Source organism: Prinia subflava, chromosome 4, assembly GCF_021018805.1.
Source record: "Prinia subflava isolate CZ2003 ecotype Zambia chromosome 4, Cam_Psub_1.2, whole genome shotgun sequence".
Classification (NCBI taxonomy): Eukaryota; Metazoa; Chordata; class Aves; order Passeriformes; family Cisticolidae; genus Prinia; species Prinia subflava.
The window spans coordinates 7,918,113-7,940,602 of NC_086250.1; the positions used below are offsets into that span (position 1 = coordinate 7,918,113).

The window sequence follows — 22,490 nt, forward strand, 5'->3', positions numbered from 1 at the left end:
ATAAATATTATATTGCTATCCCTTTTTAAGAAGGAATATTGCTATCCTTTTTTTTCCTTTTTCATTTAATTTTCCCTTTTAAAGGAAGCACAGACTAAAAAAGGAGGAAAATTTGTAAATACCTCTTAGGCCCTATGATTCTAAATAAGCCTCACCAAATGCCTGTATTCACCAAAGGTATGCAGTGGAGTAACTCATAGTTAGCTTTTGGGGCTTTTTTTCCTCTTCTAAATAGCAATTTAGAATTTGTTACTGTAAATACTGATTAGTGCCAGGCCAGTAAGGTAACAGCACTGAAAACTAGGCTAAAAAAAAATAAATCAAACAACACTATAGCAAAGACAAATATACAAGCCCCGAAGTTTTACGTTTGCTTTGCCTCAGAGGCTCTTCGTGCTCTTTCCCAGTCACATTCCCATCGAACATGACCGTGTTTATCTAAAAGCTGCAGTATAGATATTTTTTCCCTTGCCATAAGGAAGGAAAGCTGTAAACTTTCTGACTCACAAGTTTTATGAATCTGCAATGTTTCCACTGTGTTTAAACGAGCTGCAGACCTCCGCAGGCCGTTACAATTCCCGCATTCCAGCTCCGCTCCGCAGGGCCGCGTGCCATTTTCCATTACATAAGCTCAGGCTGGAGAGCCCTGTCGAGAGGGCTCCCATCCCATTCCTGTGCCCTCTCCTGAGCCATGGGGACAGTCTTTCCACAGGATCCAAGGTTTCACAGTTTGGGAAAGCCAGGGGTGTTTTTGTTCCGGTGGCCCCGTTATTCCAGGTGTTTTACAAGCACAGTAGCAAGGGAAGTTCTTTGCCCTGGAGGGTTTCTGCCTTTGGTAAGACAAGGTTAATAGGCAGGTTAAGCAAACAAGGAAGGGGAGATGTGTGAGAATGGGGTCAAGCTTCCCATCCCACCCAAGTGCCATATTCCAAGTGGCACGGCAAGTAGAAGGAGCAGAGTGGACACCCACACTCGCCCTTTCTGCCTTTAAGGGGAAAAAAACCCAAAAAACCTTCACCATAATTTCAGCCAATTAAATTTCACAAGCATGCAGAGGTATCCAAAACAAAAGCAAACTTAACAAGTTATTCTTGGGTTTGAGAAATGTTATGTGATCTCTACTCTAGTCAAACCTTGCTCTCTCTCAAAAGACAGCAAATAGATGCACATATGAAAGTAATAAACCCTACTCCCATTCTTCAAGTGCTTAAAACAATTATGGCACTAAATGAACACTGAAAATTGCATTTTAAGTACAGAGAGTGGGAGGATATTCACAGAGGCCTGGCTGTAGCCAAGGGTACTAGCTTTTCTAAGCTCTCTTAAAAATTGATGGAGAGGCAGACTTTTCAAGGGGGTGATTCAGAGCTAAGCCCCTCTCTCACTCTCATCTCCTCCCCACCAACACTGGCTGTACTCCATGGGTTATGGGACCACTTGGGGAATGCTGCATTCCCTCAGCAAAATTTTTACCTCTCTCAGTAGAGGCTTCCTTCTAATGGAAGCTACCAGTTGGAATATCAGGAAAGCTGGCATCATTGTGCAACAATCTCTCCTCCTCCAAACACTGGCAGGATATTTAACAGCTCAGTCTCACTAATTTCTATTTGCTTATAACCTGACTATTTTAATTGATGACACCACCATTTTAAGCTGTGCTGGGGTACTCTGCAAAGACATCTACATAGGAAACACTCAGAACATCAGTAAACCATAGCTGAAAGTTATAAAGCTCCAAATCCAAATGTTAAAAGGTTTCAGGATGTTTGCCAGGACTTTATCAAACCTGATGCCTTCTTTCAGACCACACTGAACCACATGGCACCCCCTTACTTGACACAGAAACTGGGAATAAAGCCCTGTCTCACAGCCCTGGTCCCTTCAGCACATGGAAATGACCAGCTCCACCTACAAGAGAATATTCTTCAGATTTCCTGCTCCCCTGCCACAAGGAATGCTCCTTCTAGAGATAAAGTAGGGAGAAAGCACCAGGCTTTTCTTATCTACCTTTTCTTTAGGCAAGTAAGACAACACAATGTTGAATGTACCCTAGAGATGCTTCAGTATTTTTACACTAAAGATTTCTTTAAATGGGCTTCCAATTTCAAACATTTCTAAAAAATGGCAGGATAAAGAAGACCGAAGAGTTCCTAATTTGCTTCCTTCTCCTCAGATCTTCCACCCAATTCTTCCATTTGGTACAGACACCTTGTCAGGTGAGGGACGGGTCAGGGGAAACAAGGAATTGGGAAGTTTCAGCAATAACATGCCTTTTTTCACATTCCCTGTGTAATCACTCATTGCTTTGTTTCCAGGACCTTTGTCCAATCCCCCTGAACTCATTCTGCCTAGGACACCCTTCACTGTCCACTGTGCATGACCCCAACATTTGTCACTGAATAAAACCCCAATAACTTATTTATTGATTTCTCCTTATTACTCCTTTGTGCTCTGCAGGAGTTTGTCAGAGAGCTCTAGTGAAGGGAGAATCCACCATCACATTACTACTGATATTTTTCATAGTCAGCAAGAGATCAGAAGGCAATTCCCCACCAACCATTGTTTTGAGAGGGAGGCATACAGTGTTTCAGTGTTAGGCTATCACAGTTCTTAATGACAGTTTGTATATACAGAAAAGTTTTGGTTTGTTTTTTTTCCTGTTTTTCAGAAAGCCTTCCATTTAGATAAAGTGTTCTGAACAAAAAAAAAAAGTTTAAAAAAATCAACACAAACTAAAAAGGTGTGCTTCACCTTCTTCACAGGAAACATTTGAAAGGTAACTGCCATGAAGACATCTGGGCTTGCATGAGCAGAACTAGGCCAGATTAAAATCAGGGGAGAACAAGTGTTTAAGGAAAGTAGAATATGAATGCTTCCATTCACATAGTGGTATAGAATTTAATCCAGAATTTAATCTTGATGTTTACTGCCCTAATAATGATCATTCAAGCAAAAATCACTAGTTTGTCCTTGTAACACTATTAACTAGGAAAAGGACTCCACTGCAAGTAAATTCAATTCTCAACATATGAGCAGGAATCAAGTGACATCCCTGTGTTTAAATCCTAGTAAACTCAGAGGAGTAGATGCCATGATGGGAACAGAATTAAGCCCTCGGTGTCCACATTTCAGCATTTTGTGCACTGCTAAAAATTAAGAACCAAACAGAATATTTAATTCCTGAAAACATTTCTCACCAGATTATAAATATTTTTATGAAGATATATCAAGATCTTAAACTAATTGGTAGGGGTTCCTTTGAGGTCTTTACAATAGTTACTTCAATGAAAAACAACCTCCAGGGCAGAGCACACCTTTAATGTACAACCTAAATAAAAAACCACCTCACTGAGTGCTCAGTAATGGGGGGTTTCAACAAGAACAGAGGCAGGAATTTCAAATATTCATTAATTGCTCCTTATTCTAGCCCAACAAAAAATATTTTCCTACCCCAAAATGTTTATTTAAGGTCACTATTTTAAATAAACCAGATTTAGTGGCATAGGGAAGACTCAAGTCCAAAGGTTTTTCTTTTTACACAGTACACTGACCCCTGCCCTCATTATAGGCCATAAACATTTATGAGAGTTCGTCATCAGCTTGCTGAGACAACATATTTTATCTAGTTTCCTACAGCCTCATATCAATAAACTCCAAGGAGCTTTCTGTAAGACTGAATCTACCCAACTCTCCTTCACCCCACATCCTAAAAGGTTTCTTGTGTGTGCATTGAGTACCTAGATTTTTAACAGATGTAAAAACAATAAACATATGAAACGAGCACTTAACTGTAATAGATCAGTATTAAATAATTCCTTTATATTTCCCTTCTTTTCTTATCCTCCTCTTCCACTGGTTTTAAAGCCATCAGTTGTTTCTGCATTCATAAATATCCCCAGCCTAGCTATGTAAATAAATACAAGAGGAAATTCTCAAACCTGATCTTTGCCATTTGACATGCTCAAATAAAAGTCCTGATTTTTATAAGGAGGATTTGGACACATTAGATTCCCCAGCTAACCCTTACCATCTGTGTGTGGCTAAGTTCACCTCAGCTCATGTGCACTACCATCTTGCTTGTGCTTTAGGTTACATTTTCATCTTGAACAGACAACAACCACATGCTGGAAGTGAAAAGAAAACAAAACCATTTCTCCCAGTATCATTATGATACGTGCAACTGGTGATTGCCCAGATGATGCACTGGGGAGCTGGGAACACTTCCTTCCTGGTCCTGTCCATCCCTCTGAGAGCCACAGGCAAGTCTGAGAGTGGCAACTCTGAGCATTTCTTTCAGAGGATCCAGCAGATGAGACAGAAGATCCAAGCCATGTCTCACATGAGTGGGGAACAGGGTAGAGGAAGGGAAGTTGATGGTACTTCCCTGTGCTTGGCCCCTCCCCAACACCTCCCTGCCATGAGGTCTGATTCTCAGTTGTAGGAGAGCTGTTTCTATCATGGAAATTAAATTGAGGATAGTCTGATTCCTGCCTGAAGCTGTAATCTGCTTCAGGTTAGTAAAAAAACCCTCAGGACAGCTGAGCAGAGTTGGGAATTAGAACAATAAAAGGATTTCTGAGGAGAGATGAACAGTTTCTAGACTGGCTTATTTTCAAATAAAAAATTTCAGTTTAAGAGAGTATTAACCACTTATTTCAGCACTTTTGCATAAAGCATTTACTGTGCCTACACACCACACAATTCTTGGTGGCTCATATGTAAGAAGAGTTACTTAATCTAGTACTGTAGTCCACCACCCACAGGTGTAATTCTTACCTAGACAGGAAAGCAAACAAAATCACGAACCCTAGCCAAAGGAAAACCCACTTGGCTTGCTGTAAGTAGAGCTCACATGAGCACCAAATTCATGTCCAAGCACAGAAATTATTCACTTTCTCTGTAATCACTTCAAAAACAAATTGAGAAAATTCTCTCAGTACCACAACCTCTCACTGTCATCTGAAATCACTACGAACTGTAGTGAAACCCTGTTGCTAAGAGGAAGCATCTCTCTGGAGTTATTTCCTTTCTCTCCCCATTATTCAGTCCCTGTGTTTCAGCAGTTCTCAGACATTGGTGTACACTTCATTAGATCACTGATCCAGTCACTGCAATGGATTTCCTATTTAAATTCATCATTCCCTGTCTTCTTTCAGCCTTGGATCTACTTCACTCCTCTCCTTGCTCCTTCTTGTGAACACTGTCTACTGCTCCATGACAGAAATAATGACACAAGCAAACGCTGAGACCAGCAAATCCTGTATCATAAGGAATTGAATTTCTATAGGTGCTTTGACCTGGGATTTAAAATAAAAAAACAAAAACAAAAAAGGAGGGTGAAAGAGAAGACCTAAGTAAAGTGCTACCACTAAAGGAGCTGAAGTCTCAAATGTCACATAAACTAATCTCCATAACTCTGGGAGATTATTTCCTTTGTTCTTATTTTAGTAATTACAAATTCAGTAAGGAAGACATTTTCTTCCTACCATGTACAATACTTAAAAAACCAGGGAAGTCCATTTCTTTTACTATTTTTTGACCCTACAGTAGAAGACATGTATTTAAAAAACCTCTGCACTGCTCCATTTACAGAGTCATGGTGTAATATATCCCCTGTAAGATGCAATTTTTAAGCACTGCTTGTATTATGAGTGTCCCTATATGCAAAAAGAACTACACGAAAGTCTCTGCTATAAATGAAGTTTATACCAGCGCTTGCAAAACTCTACAGGTCTGCCATACCAACAGCATTTTCTTTCTTCTCTTTATTCAAGGGTTTCAGTGGTTTCTTTTGGTACGTGTCACCTGAAAGGAGTTTCTTTTGTTACATCTTACCTGAAAGCAGATACACAGAGCTGAAATTCTTCTCCAGTTTGCCCAGGAGCACAGTAAGAAAGCAGTCAGATGAGAGAGAGGTCACATCTTTAGAGCTTTGGTCATACACCACCACTTCCTGCTTGCAATCGATTTCAATCTGAAATACAAGGAACTCAGAGTAAAACAGGAAGGAAGATGATGATTAAAAGCACCACATTATCACCTCCATCAGGGTTCTCACATATTTGTTATAACAACAGTTCAGATGTACAGATTTCTTATCCACCTGTTCACTAAACAGTTTTTATTTTATACTTCATAAGCCTCCCAGATTTAATTCCCTGGAGAGTTTGTAAATTGATTATTTGCTGCAAGTTGAAGCCCAATCCACAAATTTCTCTCATTTGGTAATTTTATGTCACTTGGGAATTGCTCTAGCTTCAGCTAGGCTGGTGGATTTGTTTAAAAGCTGAGCCTTTTAGAAGGTGGCTCTGCCTCACTTTCTGCTTCTGAGGGTTTTGTACATAAAGAGTAAAGAGACCTTAAACTGCCCCTAAGCCACACACATTTTGGTTACCTGCACAACTTTATATATAAAATACACTTTAGATAATAAAAATAAAAGGCTTCACTTTTTGCATGTCAAAGCAAGAATACAGTAGATTATTTTTGTACCCCAAACACGTGAAACAAATATCAATGGATAAAAAACTCCCAATACCCCCTCCACACACAGAGAGATACACATTAATTTTAAACAGCATAGCTATTTTCTTTTCACTGATAATACTATTTGGAGAAAATCACACCCTTCCTCCCAAATAAACAAACCACAAAACAAACACCAAAATTCATCAAACTGCCCCTGTGAAAAGCCCTTTAAGCAGTAGGAGCCAGGACTGACAGAGAGGCAATTTCTTTGCAAACCAAATGAACACTTGCTAAGAAAGCCCCACCACCACAGACCCCCACGAATCCTTCAAAGTTTAGGAGAGAATGTTTCCTGCCTGAATTACATACATTTGAGAAACTGTGCTTTGCAAGACACACAAGAACCCTGAGAACATTCTTTCTGAGTAATTTCTAAATCCCTTCCCTTAACTCTGTCACTGATTTTACAAAGAATCCCAGTGACAAAGTCAGTAGTAATCAATACCCTCTTCGATCAGGTAACATCTCAACTAAACTCAGTCCTTTAATCTTGTTGGGTTTTGGCTGTTTGGGTTTTTCTAATTTAATGAAATACCTAAGGAAAAATGATTACAAGTTGCTTTCCAGTCACTCCTTTTAACAAATACAAGGAATAAGAGGAAAATGACCCCTACCTTGTGTTTTGCTGAATGCTGAATGAGCTCTGTGATCAAAACTTTGTCCTGCTGCAGCCGGCGCTTCATGAGCTTGGAGCAGTTGATGTTGATGGCATCCAGGATGTGGGAGGTGTTGTACTCCACAAAGGGGCGGCTATCAATCAGCAGCAACTTCTCTGTGCCGCTTTCCAGCAAAGCCACCAACTTCTCAGCGACTATGAGCTGGGTCCTGATCATCTCATCGGCCATGACAACAGCAAGGCCTCTGTCCCCACCTCCCTCTCTAATTTGCTGCGATGATGTAATGGCTGTGTACTCAAAGGCTTAGCCACACCATTGTACTAGAAGTGTATGAGGTCATGCTGGTAGTGACTGGCAAAAGAAAAGTTAATTCCATTTTCAGAAAGAGCTCTTGGACTGAATGTCTCCTCCTGCTTCCAGTTGATGTACAAAGGGTTGGCTCCACAAAGCAGCCCCTCGCGTCTGATTCATGGGGAGATGACTACGGAGTAGCCATTTCACAATTCACACAAAAGATGCTTTCTGGCTGCTGCTGCATTACATCATTCTTTACCTTTGCTCCCACCCATCAGCTTTACACCAGACTGAGTGCCTGTAAGAGGGGAAGATGAAAAAAACAAAGAACACAAACCAGATGAGGCCATGAAACTTTGCAGAACAAAACATTCAGCTCTGAGTCTTAGCTGTACAGTGGGCCATACATGCAATAAACACATTCCTGAGGAGTTCTCCTCTCTGCTGGATGTGCCAGACACCTAGAGAGAGCATTGGCAACTACAGCCTCTGAATCCATTCCAACGATCTTGCCTGGACAATTATCTTGTATTTCAGGCAACATATCCTGCCTTAATTGCAGACTTTTGTTGCCACTAGCTCTGCCTCTTCACAAGACTTTGTTAGAACATAATTAAGAGATACTGCCCTAAATCATGGTATTCCTTTCAATAGCAAAACTATTTAAATGATTTCAGCACTGCACCACTTAGTAAGAAGTAAAATTTGTTTTTAAAACACTTCAACATTCTAAGCATTAAACATTTTTAAAGTTTAACGACTTGGAAAATATTTCACAAAACAGCACCGCAAGTTGGGGAACTGAAACTACACCAGAGAAAGGACCAAACTTACATCCATCTCTCTGAAGGAAATGCTTGAACAGAAACCAGGACAAGATGCCACATCAGGACACAAGCATTTTATTTGAATTAATCACCAGAGATGGACGAGGTGTCACACAACTGGAAGGTAAGGCAGTGAGCACTCTTCTGTTCTTCCTGAGCTGTGTGATGATTATGTGAGGTGTGTAATCCCCAGCACTCATGCTAAATAATCTCTGAAACAATTTCTGTACTTCTCAAAAATTAGATCCTGACAGCATCTGAACAACATCAGCTGAAAGAGTGGCAGCAGCAGAGCAGTAAAACCCTGACACCTTTAGCTCCCTCTTTACCATTGCCTCACAGTCACCCTTAGGCTCCTCAGAGTCTCCCAAAATATGTTGGTGTTGATGGCACAACTCATCCTAGAACACTCCTCAGAAAGGAGCCACCACAGGACTGCATCCTTCAGGGACTTAGCTCACATTTGAACTTGGATTTCATAGTGTTGATTTGCTGCTCCTGTTTGAAATGTTTGTTTTTTACCTTAATTGCAAAAGAAGTAATGAATTCAAACTATCGATAGATTTATATTAAAAGTCCTGTTGTACCAACAGGCCAGTTGCATTTGGCAGTGGGAAATCCCAGGTTTGAAGATGTTTTACTCTTTAGATATATTGTACAAATCTACATTTACACAATCTTAAGCAAAATAAATTCTACAAAAAGTACAAACTTCACCTTAACAACCCAAAAGAGGAAGCTGGAGGTTGTTTCATGAGTTTCATGTGGCAATACAAGAAAAACACCAGTTTCCACGTAGACATTAGGTTGACAAAATATGATTTTCCATTTGTCCTGATTTAGTGCTGTTGTGACAGTGTTGTTAAGCTTACCCAGATAAATGGAAGCACATAGCAGTGAAATGCATATTGCTCTAAACTACAGTAAAAATATAGGAAAATACTATACCAAGTTTTCATTAAATGTTTTAAAGAACCCAGTTGACAGGTGTGCTCTGCCTCAAAGAGCATTCATTATACACAATCTCAGGATGATATCAAAAGCCAATTGATTATCAAAATGACATTTTTCAGGGGGGGAAGGAAGGAATCTTGATAGTTATGTCAATTGCCAACCCTCTGAAAAACATCAATTTTTAAAATTTCTCTTAACATGTCCTGTCACAGATTTTGATTCTCTTTTATTCAGATCAAAGGTTGCCAGATACCAAATCCACTGAACTCAATGAAAACTTTTCCACTGGCCCTAGTGGGAATTGGCTCCAGCTTCTTTGTAAGCTAGACAGTTTGTTCGTGAGCTAGACAGTTTGTTTTGATGGATTTGCTGACTTAAAGTCCAAGTAATAACAGGAAAATAAAGCAGCTGAGAGAGTTCAGAACTCTAAAACGGATGCTCTGTTAGAAATACTTCATCTTTAATTTGCAACTTTCAGTTTGGGTATGCTTCTTATCTTCTAAAAGCTTACTGTTTGCTGTGTCAGCCTTCTGTTTCATAAAACAGAAGTTTGTTTCAGAAGACTCTTATGAAGAACCCAATCCAGTCATATCTGGTGACAGGGTAAAGAGCATGTAAAGAACATATAGCAAGTGGGCTTCAGTCAGGAATCCTTTTAAACAGCCCTATTACCTTAACAGACCAAGTACCTTGAAAGGATTCTGCCCATGGCTTGAAAGAAAGAAACTCAACAGTAATGTCACCTCGAGTTACTGCAATTGAAGTCCTGTTTTGAGAGGAACATCTCAATGGTGCAGGGGAGAAACAACATTTTTATGAAGTACAGTATTTTTAATTCTCTCTGTTTCTGGAACTATCAGAGTTTGGGACTCTTCCCTGGGACCTATCAAAACAAGAAGAACTGGCAGCCTCTTGCTTTAGGTAAACACTTAACTCATCCCCTTCCTCATGACTGCTCTTATCATTCAGCTTCTGTGAGGGATTGGAACATCTGTTTAATTACTAATGCATTTGTAAAAAGATAAAATTCAATTTCTTGACTGTTCTCTTTCTACTTGTGACTTAGATCTCAGTGGTATTACAATAAAATGATGTCATATGATGCATTGCCCCAAACAGGCCATTATGCTGCTGGCCTTAAAGCTAGGAAGCCACCCTAGTCACAGTGTGTTCCATGCTGAAATCAGGATAATGAAAGGTGATCCATAATCAAGCCATGAGAATCCCCCAGAGAGTAATTCATGTACCCACTGGGAACACTGCATGGCTGTTTCCTCCTTCTAGAGGGACTACAACACTGGCACTTTTAAACAAGAAAATTAAATATTTAACTCACTATGAAATGAAAAAGATCTGTTCCACACTAGCCCAGTACCTTTACAGCTTTTCCTTGTTTTTTAAAGAATCAAAACAACAATCCCCCCACTATCTTGCACACAAACAACAGTGGATTTTTAATGTTTACATGTATGTTTAATGCTGCTGCAGAACTACAGGATCTCTTGCCTCAGGAATTCCTGTCCCCATTCCAACTGGCTCAGATACACTGAAATAAGCAAGTGCCACGTTTTTGGTTATGTGGTTGTGTTTGGTTTTTCAGTCATAGTAACTCACATTTTGTATGCACTCCTAATTTCTACTGCTATCACTTTGACTCCAAGCAATTCCTTTCCATCACAACAGGATGATTGTTTGAGTTCTCAGGTTTTGTCTCATATAGGATCACAGAATTATTTAAGTTGGAAAAGACCTCCAAGAGTCCAGCTCTTGTTGTGTTAAAGTAACACTGCCAAGTCCACCGCTAAGCCATGTCCCTAAGCTCCACATCTCCACATCTTTCAAATACTACCAGGGATGAGAGGCAGATGTGTTAGGAATACATTTTAAAAATGCTCAGAACAAGAGTCTCTAATTCTACCCCAGTTAAGGAACTAGCAAAGAGCTTCTTGAAGCCCTGCTACAATCTCTGAAAGACTTTTGCCTCACGGAAGAAGATAACCTTGAGGTTGGACCTTGCTGCCATAAACATGCAGCTACGTCACTAATGCCTGCCTTGTCAGGAGCCTGCAGCAGTGCTCACACACACGTCATGCAAAACACCAAAAAAATCACTTGACACCCCTGAACAAGGTCCTGATGGGCAGCCTTTATCAACTCACCTGAGACACCTGAATGAGCTGGGCTTTTTAAACCACGTATTTTTCTACTTTTTACATGTACATATGAGAACAGCATTATCATGCCCTAAGATCCTTTTCATGGTTCTTAGGGTGGGCACCATGGTAAAAGAAAAATTGAAAAGCTGAGTTAAAACACAAATGTAGAACATCCCAAACTGCCACACAAGCTACTGCTGGCTGTTACAAAAGGAGTGTTTGGCTTCTGGGTTACTGGGAGTGGCCAGTGGTTCAATAGCTGCTGCCAATACCATCAGCACCAGTCCCTATTACCACAGCCACACGTGGCACTGCACAAACGAGAGAGGAACTCCGAATCCAGGGACCCCAGGGTGAATTCCTACTCCTGCAAGAACCTTTTCCTCTCTGACATCACCTATGACAGGCACAGCACTCCCTCACCAGCCCCAAAAAGACGGAAATAAATTGTGTTCTGGATGGTTCCTTTCCTCAGTGCTAGGACAGACTAAGTGACAGCTGAGAGAGGTGCCTTGCTCAAGATGCTACTCAGTAGCCAGAAACACAGAGTGTCTATGGACCACAAGGGAAATAAAAATTTTAATTGAAAGTGAGGAATAGCTTTTCTTTTGAATCCAGCAAGCAAAGCAGTACATTACAGAGATCAACAGCTCGGTTATAAAGTGCAAAGTCTGGGGAAAAAAAACATTAGCTGAAGTTAGAGAAGCATATATATTACCTGCCATTGCGCAGAACACACAGGAGTGAGATAACAAAATGCTTGTCAATTCAAAGAGCTCTGTTAACAAGGGCCCATGTCATTCCCTCAGCTCAGGGGAATGAGGGTGTCTTGGGCTTTTTGGATGATTCAAATAAGTGTCACTATCTCATAAACACATCATTTCCTCATGCTTCCTGGCAGGGAGGTTGAAGAACAGACACTTTCCACCACCCTCTGAGCACGCTCCACTTTGATGCAAGACTGGACAGCAGCACAGAAAGTCACTTAAATGGAAACACATAGATTTTAATTTTGTTTTAATGTCACTAATGTACCGTGCTCATAAAAAAGAAGCAGTTTAAAAAATTTCACCCTGTTTTCCTTTGCTTACCTATGGGTGCCCCCTCCTCTCCTACTTTTAACACATCTGTACTTTGATCTATATAAACAGTCAAAAGGCATAGTGTTCATTTTCTCTTCCTTGTAGAAACACCAGCCACATGCATTTTAGATTACACACTATACAACCATGAGAAAGGCAAGTGTAATGCATTGGAAAAAATAGATGAAGGTGGATTTTCTGTGGACTGTCCTTCATCCTGCTTGATTAATTATTCAGCTTTAATTACTAGTTCTAAAGAAAAGTCTCCCTGCTTCATTGTGCTCACCAATCTGAAAACAGACATAGATAGAGTCAGAAAGGAAATCAACCTCCCACAAATACACTGCATAACAGACATTCAGTTAAGATCTTTAAGCTCACTCTACTTCTACACCTACTGCTCAGCAACATTTTTACCACTGGTATTCAGACAGATGGGCTAAGCAATAAGAATGGGCCTTCTATTTAGATAGCAGTTATTTCCTGTGATATAAATGGTCATATTGAAATAATATATTATTTCAAAATAAAACCAAAAAGCACACCAAACCACCACATTTCCTGACCTACTCGGCATAGCTCTCAAAGATCTGCAATGTTCTTGCAAATATCATCCATGCACCATCACCATCTCTAAGCAATAAGCCAGGTTATCATCACTTGCTTTTTTTTCTTTTACCAAGAAGCCAATCTTTTTGACATTCCCAGTGAAACAATAAACATTTATTAAGTGTGACCGCAGGGAAACCTGACTGGCAGAACGTGGCCGCATGGGAAGCATTAGAACATGCTGTTGATACATTACATCACTCTATTCAAAAGAGACTCAGACTTAATCTGGGGACTCCTCTCCACCCATACCAGCGAGAAGCTCTTTCCATTTCAAAATACTTTTTCACTGCAGGTTCACAGCATATAGGTCTGTGGCAACCAGAATGAAAGATTACTTAATCCACTTCAAACATATTCTATAACACATTACCTTTTTAGGTTCCTGTTGCCTGGGACACTAGACAGGAAAAGTGTCAATGGATTTTAAAAAGATAATTTTCTCTCTGTGACCTTCAAGTCAAAGCAACTGTAAATTCTGGAGTATAAGGTTTTTATGAATTCATTATTATTTCATGTCAAAAGCTGTTACTCACCTACATTTAAGTCACAATTTATGTGGGCTGAACAAGACAGAAGGTGGTCCACATAAAAAGGCCAGCAGAAGGAATTACCTAAACATAGGAAAATAGTAATATTAACAATAATAGTAATAAAATCTTATTACAAGATTAAAAAACACCAAAAAGAACAAGACAAACACCCCCAAACCAAGAAATGGAGAAATGGATTTTACACTTTCAGTGCAGTCATTTGCTGTACAACTCCCCCAAATACATGAAAACCTAGGTGAGAAGTTATTTATGAATGCTGACATTCATTTACATGGAATGGGTCCAAAATAGAAAGTTACACTATACTGATTTTCTAAAAGAAAAGAGAAAAAAAACCCACAGCAAATCTGTCTTTAAATTGAAATTAAAAAAAAAAAAAAGTTCGAGATGCTTTAAAAATCTCCAACAAACAAAAAACCCAACCAGTGACAGCCTTCCAACATCTCACTGCTGTAAAACCAATGTACAACTCAGCATTACAGGTGATGCATTTGCACAGTATAAACAAATTCACAAACCTATTAATGTGAAAGACTCCCACAAGTTAGTGTGAATACAGCTGTATTTTGCATGGACAGAGACCAATGAAATGGGACATTTGTGTAATTAAGTCCACCTTCCCATACTCTAAAAAAGCCAGCACTGGAACCTGGTAACACTAGTGTCACCAATCATTACACACAGTCATACCCATACAGCTTCTACCCAAAGCACCTGCTGTTCCAACAGGAACAAATTAAATTACAACTTTTACACAAGGAAGCAAAAATAAACACATTAGTGTCAGCTCCATACTGTTTCCTGGGCAGCTAAACCCAAGAGATGACAGCTTCCCTTAATCACTGTGATATAAACCATGACAATAAATTATTGCCAGGCAGTGCCTTGGTGTGAAATCCAGGAGTGGCTCTGAAGCATGGAGTAAAGGATATGAGAACTGGGAAGAGCCACCTCAGCAAAGGGCTGGGCATGTTATGGTGAACAGCCTGAAAACCCACAGCATCTCACAAGGAAAAGAACTCCAGGGATCAATCACCTCTCTGTCTTTAGGCAAACGGCAGCAGTGGAACATGGGGTGAGAATCCTTCAGACAGATACCAAGGCAATGATCCAGAAGAGGTTTTGCTCACTAGGCTCATCTCTTGACCAGGACCCTGTGTTTTCCCCAGGCAGGACCCAGGCTGGAGATCCTCTCTCTTCCCATCATTAGTGTGTAGGCATATGCACATGAGAGCAGCAGGGCAGAGAGCTGGATGAGATCTGTTGAAGATTGGGCTGGGTCCTTTTCCCCCCTCCCCTCTGCCTGCTCCAGATTCTCATTCCTTTCTAAGCCTCAGGAAGAGGCTCTGCAGACCTCCCTTGCTCCTTCCCATAATCCAGTGGCAAAAGCCTTGCAGAAGGCAATAGAGAAAAAGAGAAAACTGATCATGCTTGTTGTTATCCCCTTTTCTAATCTCATCCCAGAAATTAACACTAAACTAATGCTCAGCACTGGTTAGGCTCTGCCTAGAGACAGGGCCCTAAGATCTGAAACCATCTTGTGACAGCCCAAGGAAATGAAATAAACTCCCCTTTTGTTCCTTAGTGCTTCCTGTGCAGCTCCTGAAGTCGCTCAGAAAGCTGTCAGGTAGTCTTCACATTCACCAGTACCTGCCTCTCTGTGCCATCCATGCCATGCCATGACTCCTTCTGCCAGCCACCCCTCTCTGATGTTCTTACAAATAAACCTGCTCTCACCTTAGGACACTATAGTTTTCCCCCCTTTAAAAAATACGTGTAAATTAAGTGTTTAAAGCAGCCCCCAGGAGCCCTGATTTCACCACAGGGAATGATTAATTTTTCTGAAGAGCAGATGAGAAACAAAGCACATACTTAATTTCAACACCATTTACAGGAAGGAGGTGTCACATTTTAAGAACAGGATCCACTTGTGATTGAAGACTGAGCTGCTGCAACTTCAGCCATGAGCATTAAGCACATTTGGAAATTCCCTGGCAAAGCTGTTTAAGGAACAGACGTTTCCTGTAATTTTCAGAAACATTTTATATCCCCCCCCCTCCTTTTTAGTCTTGGTGGTAAGAAGGGGAAGAGAGAGAGAGAGGATACCATATTACCATTAAGTGAAATATGAATGAGCCACCCAAGTTTCAAGTGGAAACTTCAGCTATTTGTGCTTAGGAGAAAGTTTTAAAAAAAGTCTTTCATCATTGAGGCCAGGATTTTTCTGCTGACTTTAGATAAAGAAATATACATCCTTTCAATTAGGGTGAGTTACAGAAGGATATAAACTTGTCTTTATACTTACTTCTGGCAAATAAGAAGTCCTCCAGGCCTTATTTAAATACCTTTTTCTATTTTCCAGAATTAAAAATTGAAGACTTCTTTTTTCTCTCTTGCTCAGGGCCTTCCCTAAACTGCAGCTAAACAAACCCAACCAGTGGGGTCACGCAGAGCATTCCTCCCACAGCAGAGAGTGAGGAGAACCACGCAAGAGAGAACGAGGGAGAGATGGAATAGTCAAATGTGACAGCATCCCTCTAATGACCTCACCACCGTCCTCTTTTTCCTAAAAATCTAACCTGGTATGAAGTATATCTGGTATAAAACTTAGAAAGTTTACAGTAAGTTAGAAAATTATTTCACTTATCAATGTAATCCAGGTCTGAAGAGATCCAATCCAAAGCCACAGCAAACACCACATGAATTCACAAACCAAATGAAACTGAAGGACAGTTGTGTATTCCCACAAAACACGAGTGCTACTTTGGCTACACCAAATGGCAAAGATTGATCATAAAATTGTGACCAATTGTCCACACCTGTCACCCTCTACCAGCAACTGTATGGTAGCTCTCAAAGGCACAAAGAAAACAAAGTAACACAATGAAAAACTTAAGGTGTTGAACCAATCCATAAATCCCCAAGCTGTTGCAATTCCAGTGTATCTTTGCTATTTGTATGACAGGGGTGCTTTACAGCAGCATCTTTCATGACACAAAGTTTCCATCTCCTACACAAGCTGCACGTTGTGAATCGCCTGTTCTGCAGCTCTGTAGACCAACACAAATGGTGACTCTTGCATTTACATGGTCATCTTTCTGCTGAGAAACAGATGAAGAAGAGGAGTGTCTGAAGAGTAGCTCTAAATAAACATCAAACACAGCTGCTGTAATAGTCCATGCTACTTCTTTAAAAGCCTTACCATGAAACAGGGTAAGATGGGACCACAGAGTCTTCAGATAGTGGCAAAATTTTAAACATAAGGCATTCTGCCTAATAAGAGCCTTTGAGGGGGAGACATCCAAATAATATGGCCCTGCAAATAAGGAGCCAAAAACTAGATTTAAAAAAGGACAACTCTGATCTGCTGTGTGGTCACTGTATGATAAAAACAGAAGGTGGATCTGAAACCATCGAACAAGGACTAGGATGGATTAAAGACAAAGGATAATAATGGGAATTCTATTAAGGAAATTAATCAGAATCGCTTCTGGGCAAGGCAGGGTTGAATTTCTTGCAGCAGACTTTTTATTGACTCTTCTCTTAAATGAAACTGAATGACTAAAACGAGTCAATCTCCTTTAAGAACAAAGACTTGTAAAACTGCTTGCGTGGTATGGTAAAACGTGGGTTAAAATGTTCTGGTCTTTCACCCATTTGAGGAAATGACACCAGTTCTCCCGGAAGGCAACATGAACATTTCAACCCCTTCACATCAGGGCATGAGAAAGTTTGGAAGGAATTTTTTTTTTTTAACTGTCAACATTAATACTTTGTTTCTTCCTGCTTGTGTTTGAAAATACAGTGCTGCACTGCGCTGCATGCATGTCCTGTCAGCTGTACAGGGAAATATCTAGAAGCTTAAAAAGTACCTAATAAAAGTGTTAATTAAGTCTGTTGTCAAACTCATTTTAAAAGTCCTCTGCATGCTCTAAACAAAATTAATATTGCCACCAGTGTGTGCTACATAGTGATAAAAGCATGCAGAAGCATCTTCAGGAGGGAGGCTGGGCCAAATAAAACATTGACATTACACATATGTAAGCTCAGTGCTACTCATTACAGCAGTTAAATTTAATTTGGTTTCTCCTTAAATGACATTTACATGTCAAGGAAACAGAATAGATGGGGGAAAACAGCAAGTCCACAAACATGGTGAATCCCAGCTATGTTGAAGTGGGAGTAGAAAAGGAAACGTTGAGGAATATGTTGTACACAGCAATGGCTCCCAATTAACAGGCGGAAATAAATCAAGTTGTTATACGTTCCCAGAAATTAAACAGTTGCAGTAATCCTGCTAAGAGGCCTCCCATTCTGGGCTGTTCAGAGTAGTGAGTGGTTCAGGCTATGATATGGAGTGACAGCTGACTTGCAGATGAGGCACAGAAAAATGAACGAACCCCTAGATCCAGATGACTGTGACTCAGATCTCTCACCATGGGGTAAGACTGACAGCTCACACTCTGGGAACAGAACATGTTTTCATACCTAATTTGTAGCCACAAAGGTAATTATGATGGCTTGCTTATAAAAATTGCTTTCAAATATTAACTTAATTGACATGATGGTACCAACAGGGCCTCAGTCAGGAAGAGAAGCAAGAGTCATGGTACCTCACTGAGCTATGATCTCAGTCCTGTGCCCTGGTGTGTCTTTCCCAAAGGATCCCAAATGTTTCTCTGAATTTGAATCATGTTATACCAGACCTGCAGCGGTGCCAAAGCCACATTTCTAACATGGTAACCACACGGCTGAAAAGAGAAGCCACATACAACCGTACAACGGGAGAAGGAGGGCAGAGGATGACTTCTGTTCCCCAGCTGTACCTCTTGCATCACTACAAACATTATCACTGGAGTAGAATCACAGAGTCTCAGAATGGTTTGGGTTGGAAGGGACCTTAAAGACCATTTCACTTCAGCCCTCCTGCCATGGGCAGAGACAGCTTCCACTATCCCAGGTTGTCCCAAGCTCTGTCCAACCTGACCTTGGACATTTCCAGGGATGGGGCAGCCACAGCTTCTCTGGGCACCCTGTGCCAGGGCCTCACCAACCTCATTGGGAACAATTTCTTCCTAATACCTAAACGCACCCTGCCTGCCCTCTGTCACCTTGAAGCCATTCCCCTTGTCCTATCACTCCATGCCCTTGTAACATCTCTTGTAGGTTCCCTTCAGGTGCTTCTGCTTGATGTAGAGGATGAAAAGTGACCTAACCACAAAACAGAGCAATTCTCCTTAAGAACAACTGAAAAATCCCGACCACCATTTTACACAGTGGGCAAGAACCAAAAGGGACCAGGGCTCTTTTAATTATGAAGGAAAAAACTCACAATACCAAGCCAAGTGAGTAAATTATGTTGTTATTATATCTGATAGGCATCTCACTCAAGGACCAGGGTTAACAAGAAATGTTTTATAGCAACCCCTCTTGGTTTACAACAGAATTTTGTATATCAAAGAGAAACAAAACATACTCCCTTAAAATGCACCAGTATTATCCCACTTGACGTGTGCTTACATGTATGCACAGATCTTTACAAATCTATAAAAAAGATATTATATTTCTTCACAATCTGTAGAGGTGTCCTGTTTTACACAGTCCTTTAAAAAAGCAACCAGAAAGGCACTGACTGTTGTCAAAGTAATCCCAAGCTTGGAGAGCTTAATATATTTTTGCAATAACTGAAGCAATACATCAACAGAATGGATCAACTTCAGGGCATGCAAAGCCAACTAAAATACTTGGAAAGAAGTTTATCATCTGCAAACGGCAAGACCCTTGTATTTCTTAAGTATTCAGCAATGGAAGAAGCATCAGTTCCTTGTCAACAATCATGGATACATCAATAAATAATACTGATTAGTTTTATAATAACTTACTCATTCTACATAAATTCCTGCTGATACCATTGGCACGTGTTCTGGCAATTTTCAGACAGACTTCCAGTCTGCATGTGACCAGCCAATAGAAACGAGTTGGGATTTGGTAGCAGTCCTGAGGTTTTTACCTCCAGAAACTGATCCTGAAGGATGAAGGTATATGATGGGTGGTCCTTAATCACTTCCTTTATGTGAAAACTGAGGTCAGAGTAGAGAAAGAGCCAAGGAAGGAAGTCTGCAGCACCCCTCAAACATCCCCCCCACCTTCCTGAACAACTCCTTTAACAGTTTGGAGGGTTAACTTGTAGTTTAAGTGAAGTAGTCGGAGGATGGGATAGAAATAAACAGCTTGCACAAGCAAGATACTGTGCTATTAAGTTTTTATAAGTGACTTAAAAATTAGGTCAGTCTAATTTGTGGCTGATACTTTGTTCTTTCACTACTATGAACTCACAATGATGTCAGTCTCATGTTCAAACATGCCACATTTAGCAGCGCACAGGCTTCCTGAGAGACTCTCTCAACCTTCCTTTGTGCAAAAGGCTTCTGCCAGGTTCTTAGCTCATACTGCACTGACTCAGGCATGCCACTCCAGTTTCAAGGCAGTTACACTGGCTTCCCGTCAAATACTGCACTTTGGGGCTTTTTTTTTTTCCTTTCCTCTTCTATTTTTTAATTTTCTCTAACTTTACTAACTCGAAGTTTAAGAATATGTGTCCGTATTCAGGCCTCACCTTCCTTACAACATCCAGAAGAGAACCACTTGCTAAAAGGTGTGGGAAACAGCTGTTTTTACCTAATTCAGCCCAATAACTTCAATAATTAAAGGGGGCCTACAAGAAAGTCAGGGAAGGGTTTTTTACAAGGGGGTGTAGTGATAAGACGAGAGAGAATGGCTTCAAACTGAAAGAGAATAGGTTTAGATTAGATATTAAGAAGAAATAGAAATTCTTCCCTGTAAAGGTGATGAGGCCCTGGCACAGGTTGCCCAGAGAAGCTGTGGCTGCCCCATCCCTGGAAGTGTCCAAGGCCAGGTTGGACAGGGAACATTCTCCCAGATAGGCACAATCAGGCTTCTGTGTAAATATTCTCCTTAGATGAGGACACAAAAATTCTTAGGTGAGAGTAAAGGGAAGCCCTCTAAAAATACAATGGTAGGTAATAAAAAACCACAAACCAGGTCACTGTTTAAAAATGGCCATTTGCAAGTTTGTTCTTAACAATCCCTATTGTCACCATTTGACTCAAGTTTGTGCCTGTCACCAAATACTGATACTAAACATTGATTGCAGTGAAGATGCACACAGTCTATGTTTCCCACTGCAGAGACTTCACCTATAAACACTAAGCTGGAGCAGAAGGAAAAGAGGAAAAAGAGTGGCCATTTTTATGCCGCTAAAGCATTTCTCTTGGTGCTGTGGGAGATGTAATGCTAGCCCAGGCTCTCCTCTTTTATTCATGAGGTCGTGTTTCACAACTTATTCAAACATTTTTATTTGGGTTTTTTTGTGGATTTTAAAGTATCATGTCAGTATGTTCAAACCTGTATTATATATTCATGGAACAATGCTGTTGCATGAACCCTTAACATGCTTAGAAAAGCACCCCTCTCTGTCTCAGGAAAAGCCACATCATCCCACAGTCATTCCCAGCACCACAGTAAAGTCCAGGTACTTTATGAAGGAAAACAAACAGATGTGGTCCACAAGAACTGCATGTCCAACAGATCCCCACTGTTCCTGCTGCATCTGCAAGTGCCCAAGGATACAGGAAAGGCAAGCCTTGCAGGGAGAGGTGATATTTTTTATGAGAGAGGTTAATACAAAGAGATAAGGAGAGGGAGGGCACGAACTCCAGAAAGCACAAGCCCTTCCTCACATGCCCTGACGTGAAACAGAACCAAACCGTGACACAGAAACAACAGCCAAGGCTTCTCCACATCCAGCCTGTCCCTCTCCCCAAACAGGAAAAGAAGTCCAAAGCACATCCCGAAGCATGTAATAAATTATGCATTGAATCATATTCCTTATGGAAACTGTCTGGCTGAAGTCACACCACTGGAAATATGTGATAAAAGACAGAAAGAAACCTAAAAGATAGCCTCAAAGAATGGACACTCCCTCCACACAAATTTTTGGAGTTAATACCAGGACAAGAAAATCCTGGAGTCATCATGAAGTTACTAGATTTTTGGTAGATTTTTCCCATAAACAAACTTTTCCCTGGATTATAAAGTTGTTTATTGCTATTAACTGACACTTGACCTAGCTTTATATTCACTGGACTTTTTTCAAGATTTAAGTGAAGTTTGTGTTCCTGAAGTCTTGCCTGTCTTCTCCAAATAAGTCAGATGAAACTGAAAAAATTCTTCTCCTTGCAAACCCTTCTTGCAGCCTGTTTGGAAAAAGTTTGTATTTTCTGAAAAATGAAACAAACAAAAACCCACCCACCCAAACAAACAAAAGCTACCACAAAAGCACCATAGGAAAATTACTTTGACCATTTCCAAATACAACTTAAAACGTAGTGCATTAATCAAAATTCTAGAACTAGATGTTTCATCCTGTAATGCAATGAGGAGACAGTAACTGAGGTCTTTTAAAGTAAAACTAATTTGCTTTTCCTGGAGTTCCAAGCTGATTTAGGTAGCAGTGACAAAGAGAGCAGGTGAGATTAAGCATATTTGACAAAGACAGCAGGTGAGATTAAGCACATTTACCTTTATCAAGTCATGACAGAGATAGATATAGTTGATGTGTTTGTTGCCTGCAGTAATTTTGCTCATTTTTTTAACTTTATTTGAATTCCAAAGAAACATTAGCTGGAACTGGTTTGCCCCAGAATGGTGTGTGCAGTTAGGTTCTCCCCAGGAACACCCAGTGGCATGAAAAGATTAACCCTGGTGCTTTGAACCACAGAGTAAAAGGAGCCAATTCCCACCTAACAAACACCAAAAGCGGACTAAGGCGAGAAATCTTTTCCAGCAA

The 22,490-nt window shown here is 40.4% G+C and overlaps 1 protein-coding gene across 5 annotated transcripts in view; it reads right to left on the bottom strand.

Moving 5' to 3' along the window:
• The window catches only part of DUSP16 (dual specificity phosphatase 16), a 68,048-nt gene that overhangs the window by 26,369 nt on the left and 19,189 nt on the right, over nt 1-22,490 (bottom strand). For 2 of the 5 annotated variants that reach the window (XM_063395340.1, XM_063395339.1), the window contains exons 2-4: nt 13,608-13,681; nt 7,143-7,737; nt 5,836-5,974 (exon numbers count right to left, since the gene is read on the bottom strand). In XM_063395340.1, coding sequence (XP_063251410.1) covers nt 5,836-5,974; nt 7,143-7,373 — 370 coding nt within the window. In that variant the 5' untranslated portion in view covers nt 7,374-7,737; nt 13,608-13,681. Of the gene's footprint in view, nt 1-5,835; nt 5,975-7,142; nt 7,738-12,094; nt 12,117-13,603; nt 13,682-22,490 lie in introns of those variants that run through there. The other 3 variants (XM_063395337.1, XM_063395336.1, XM_063395338.1) reach the window with 2 other exon arrangements.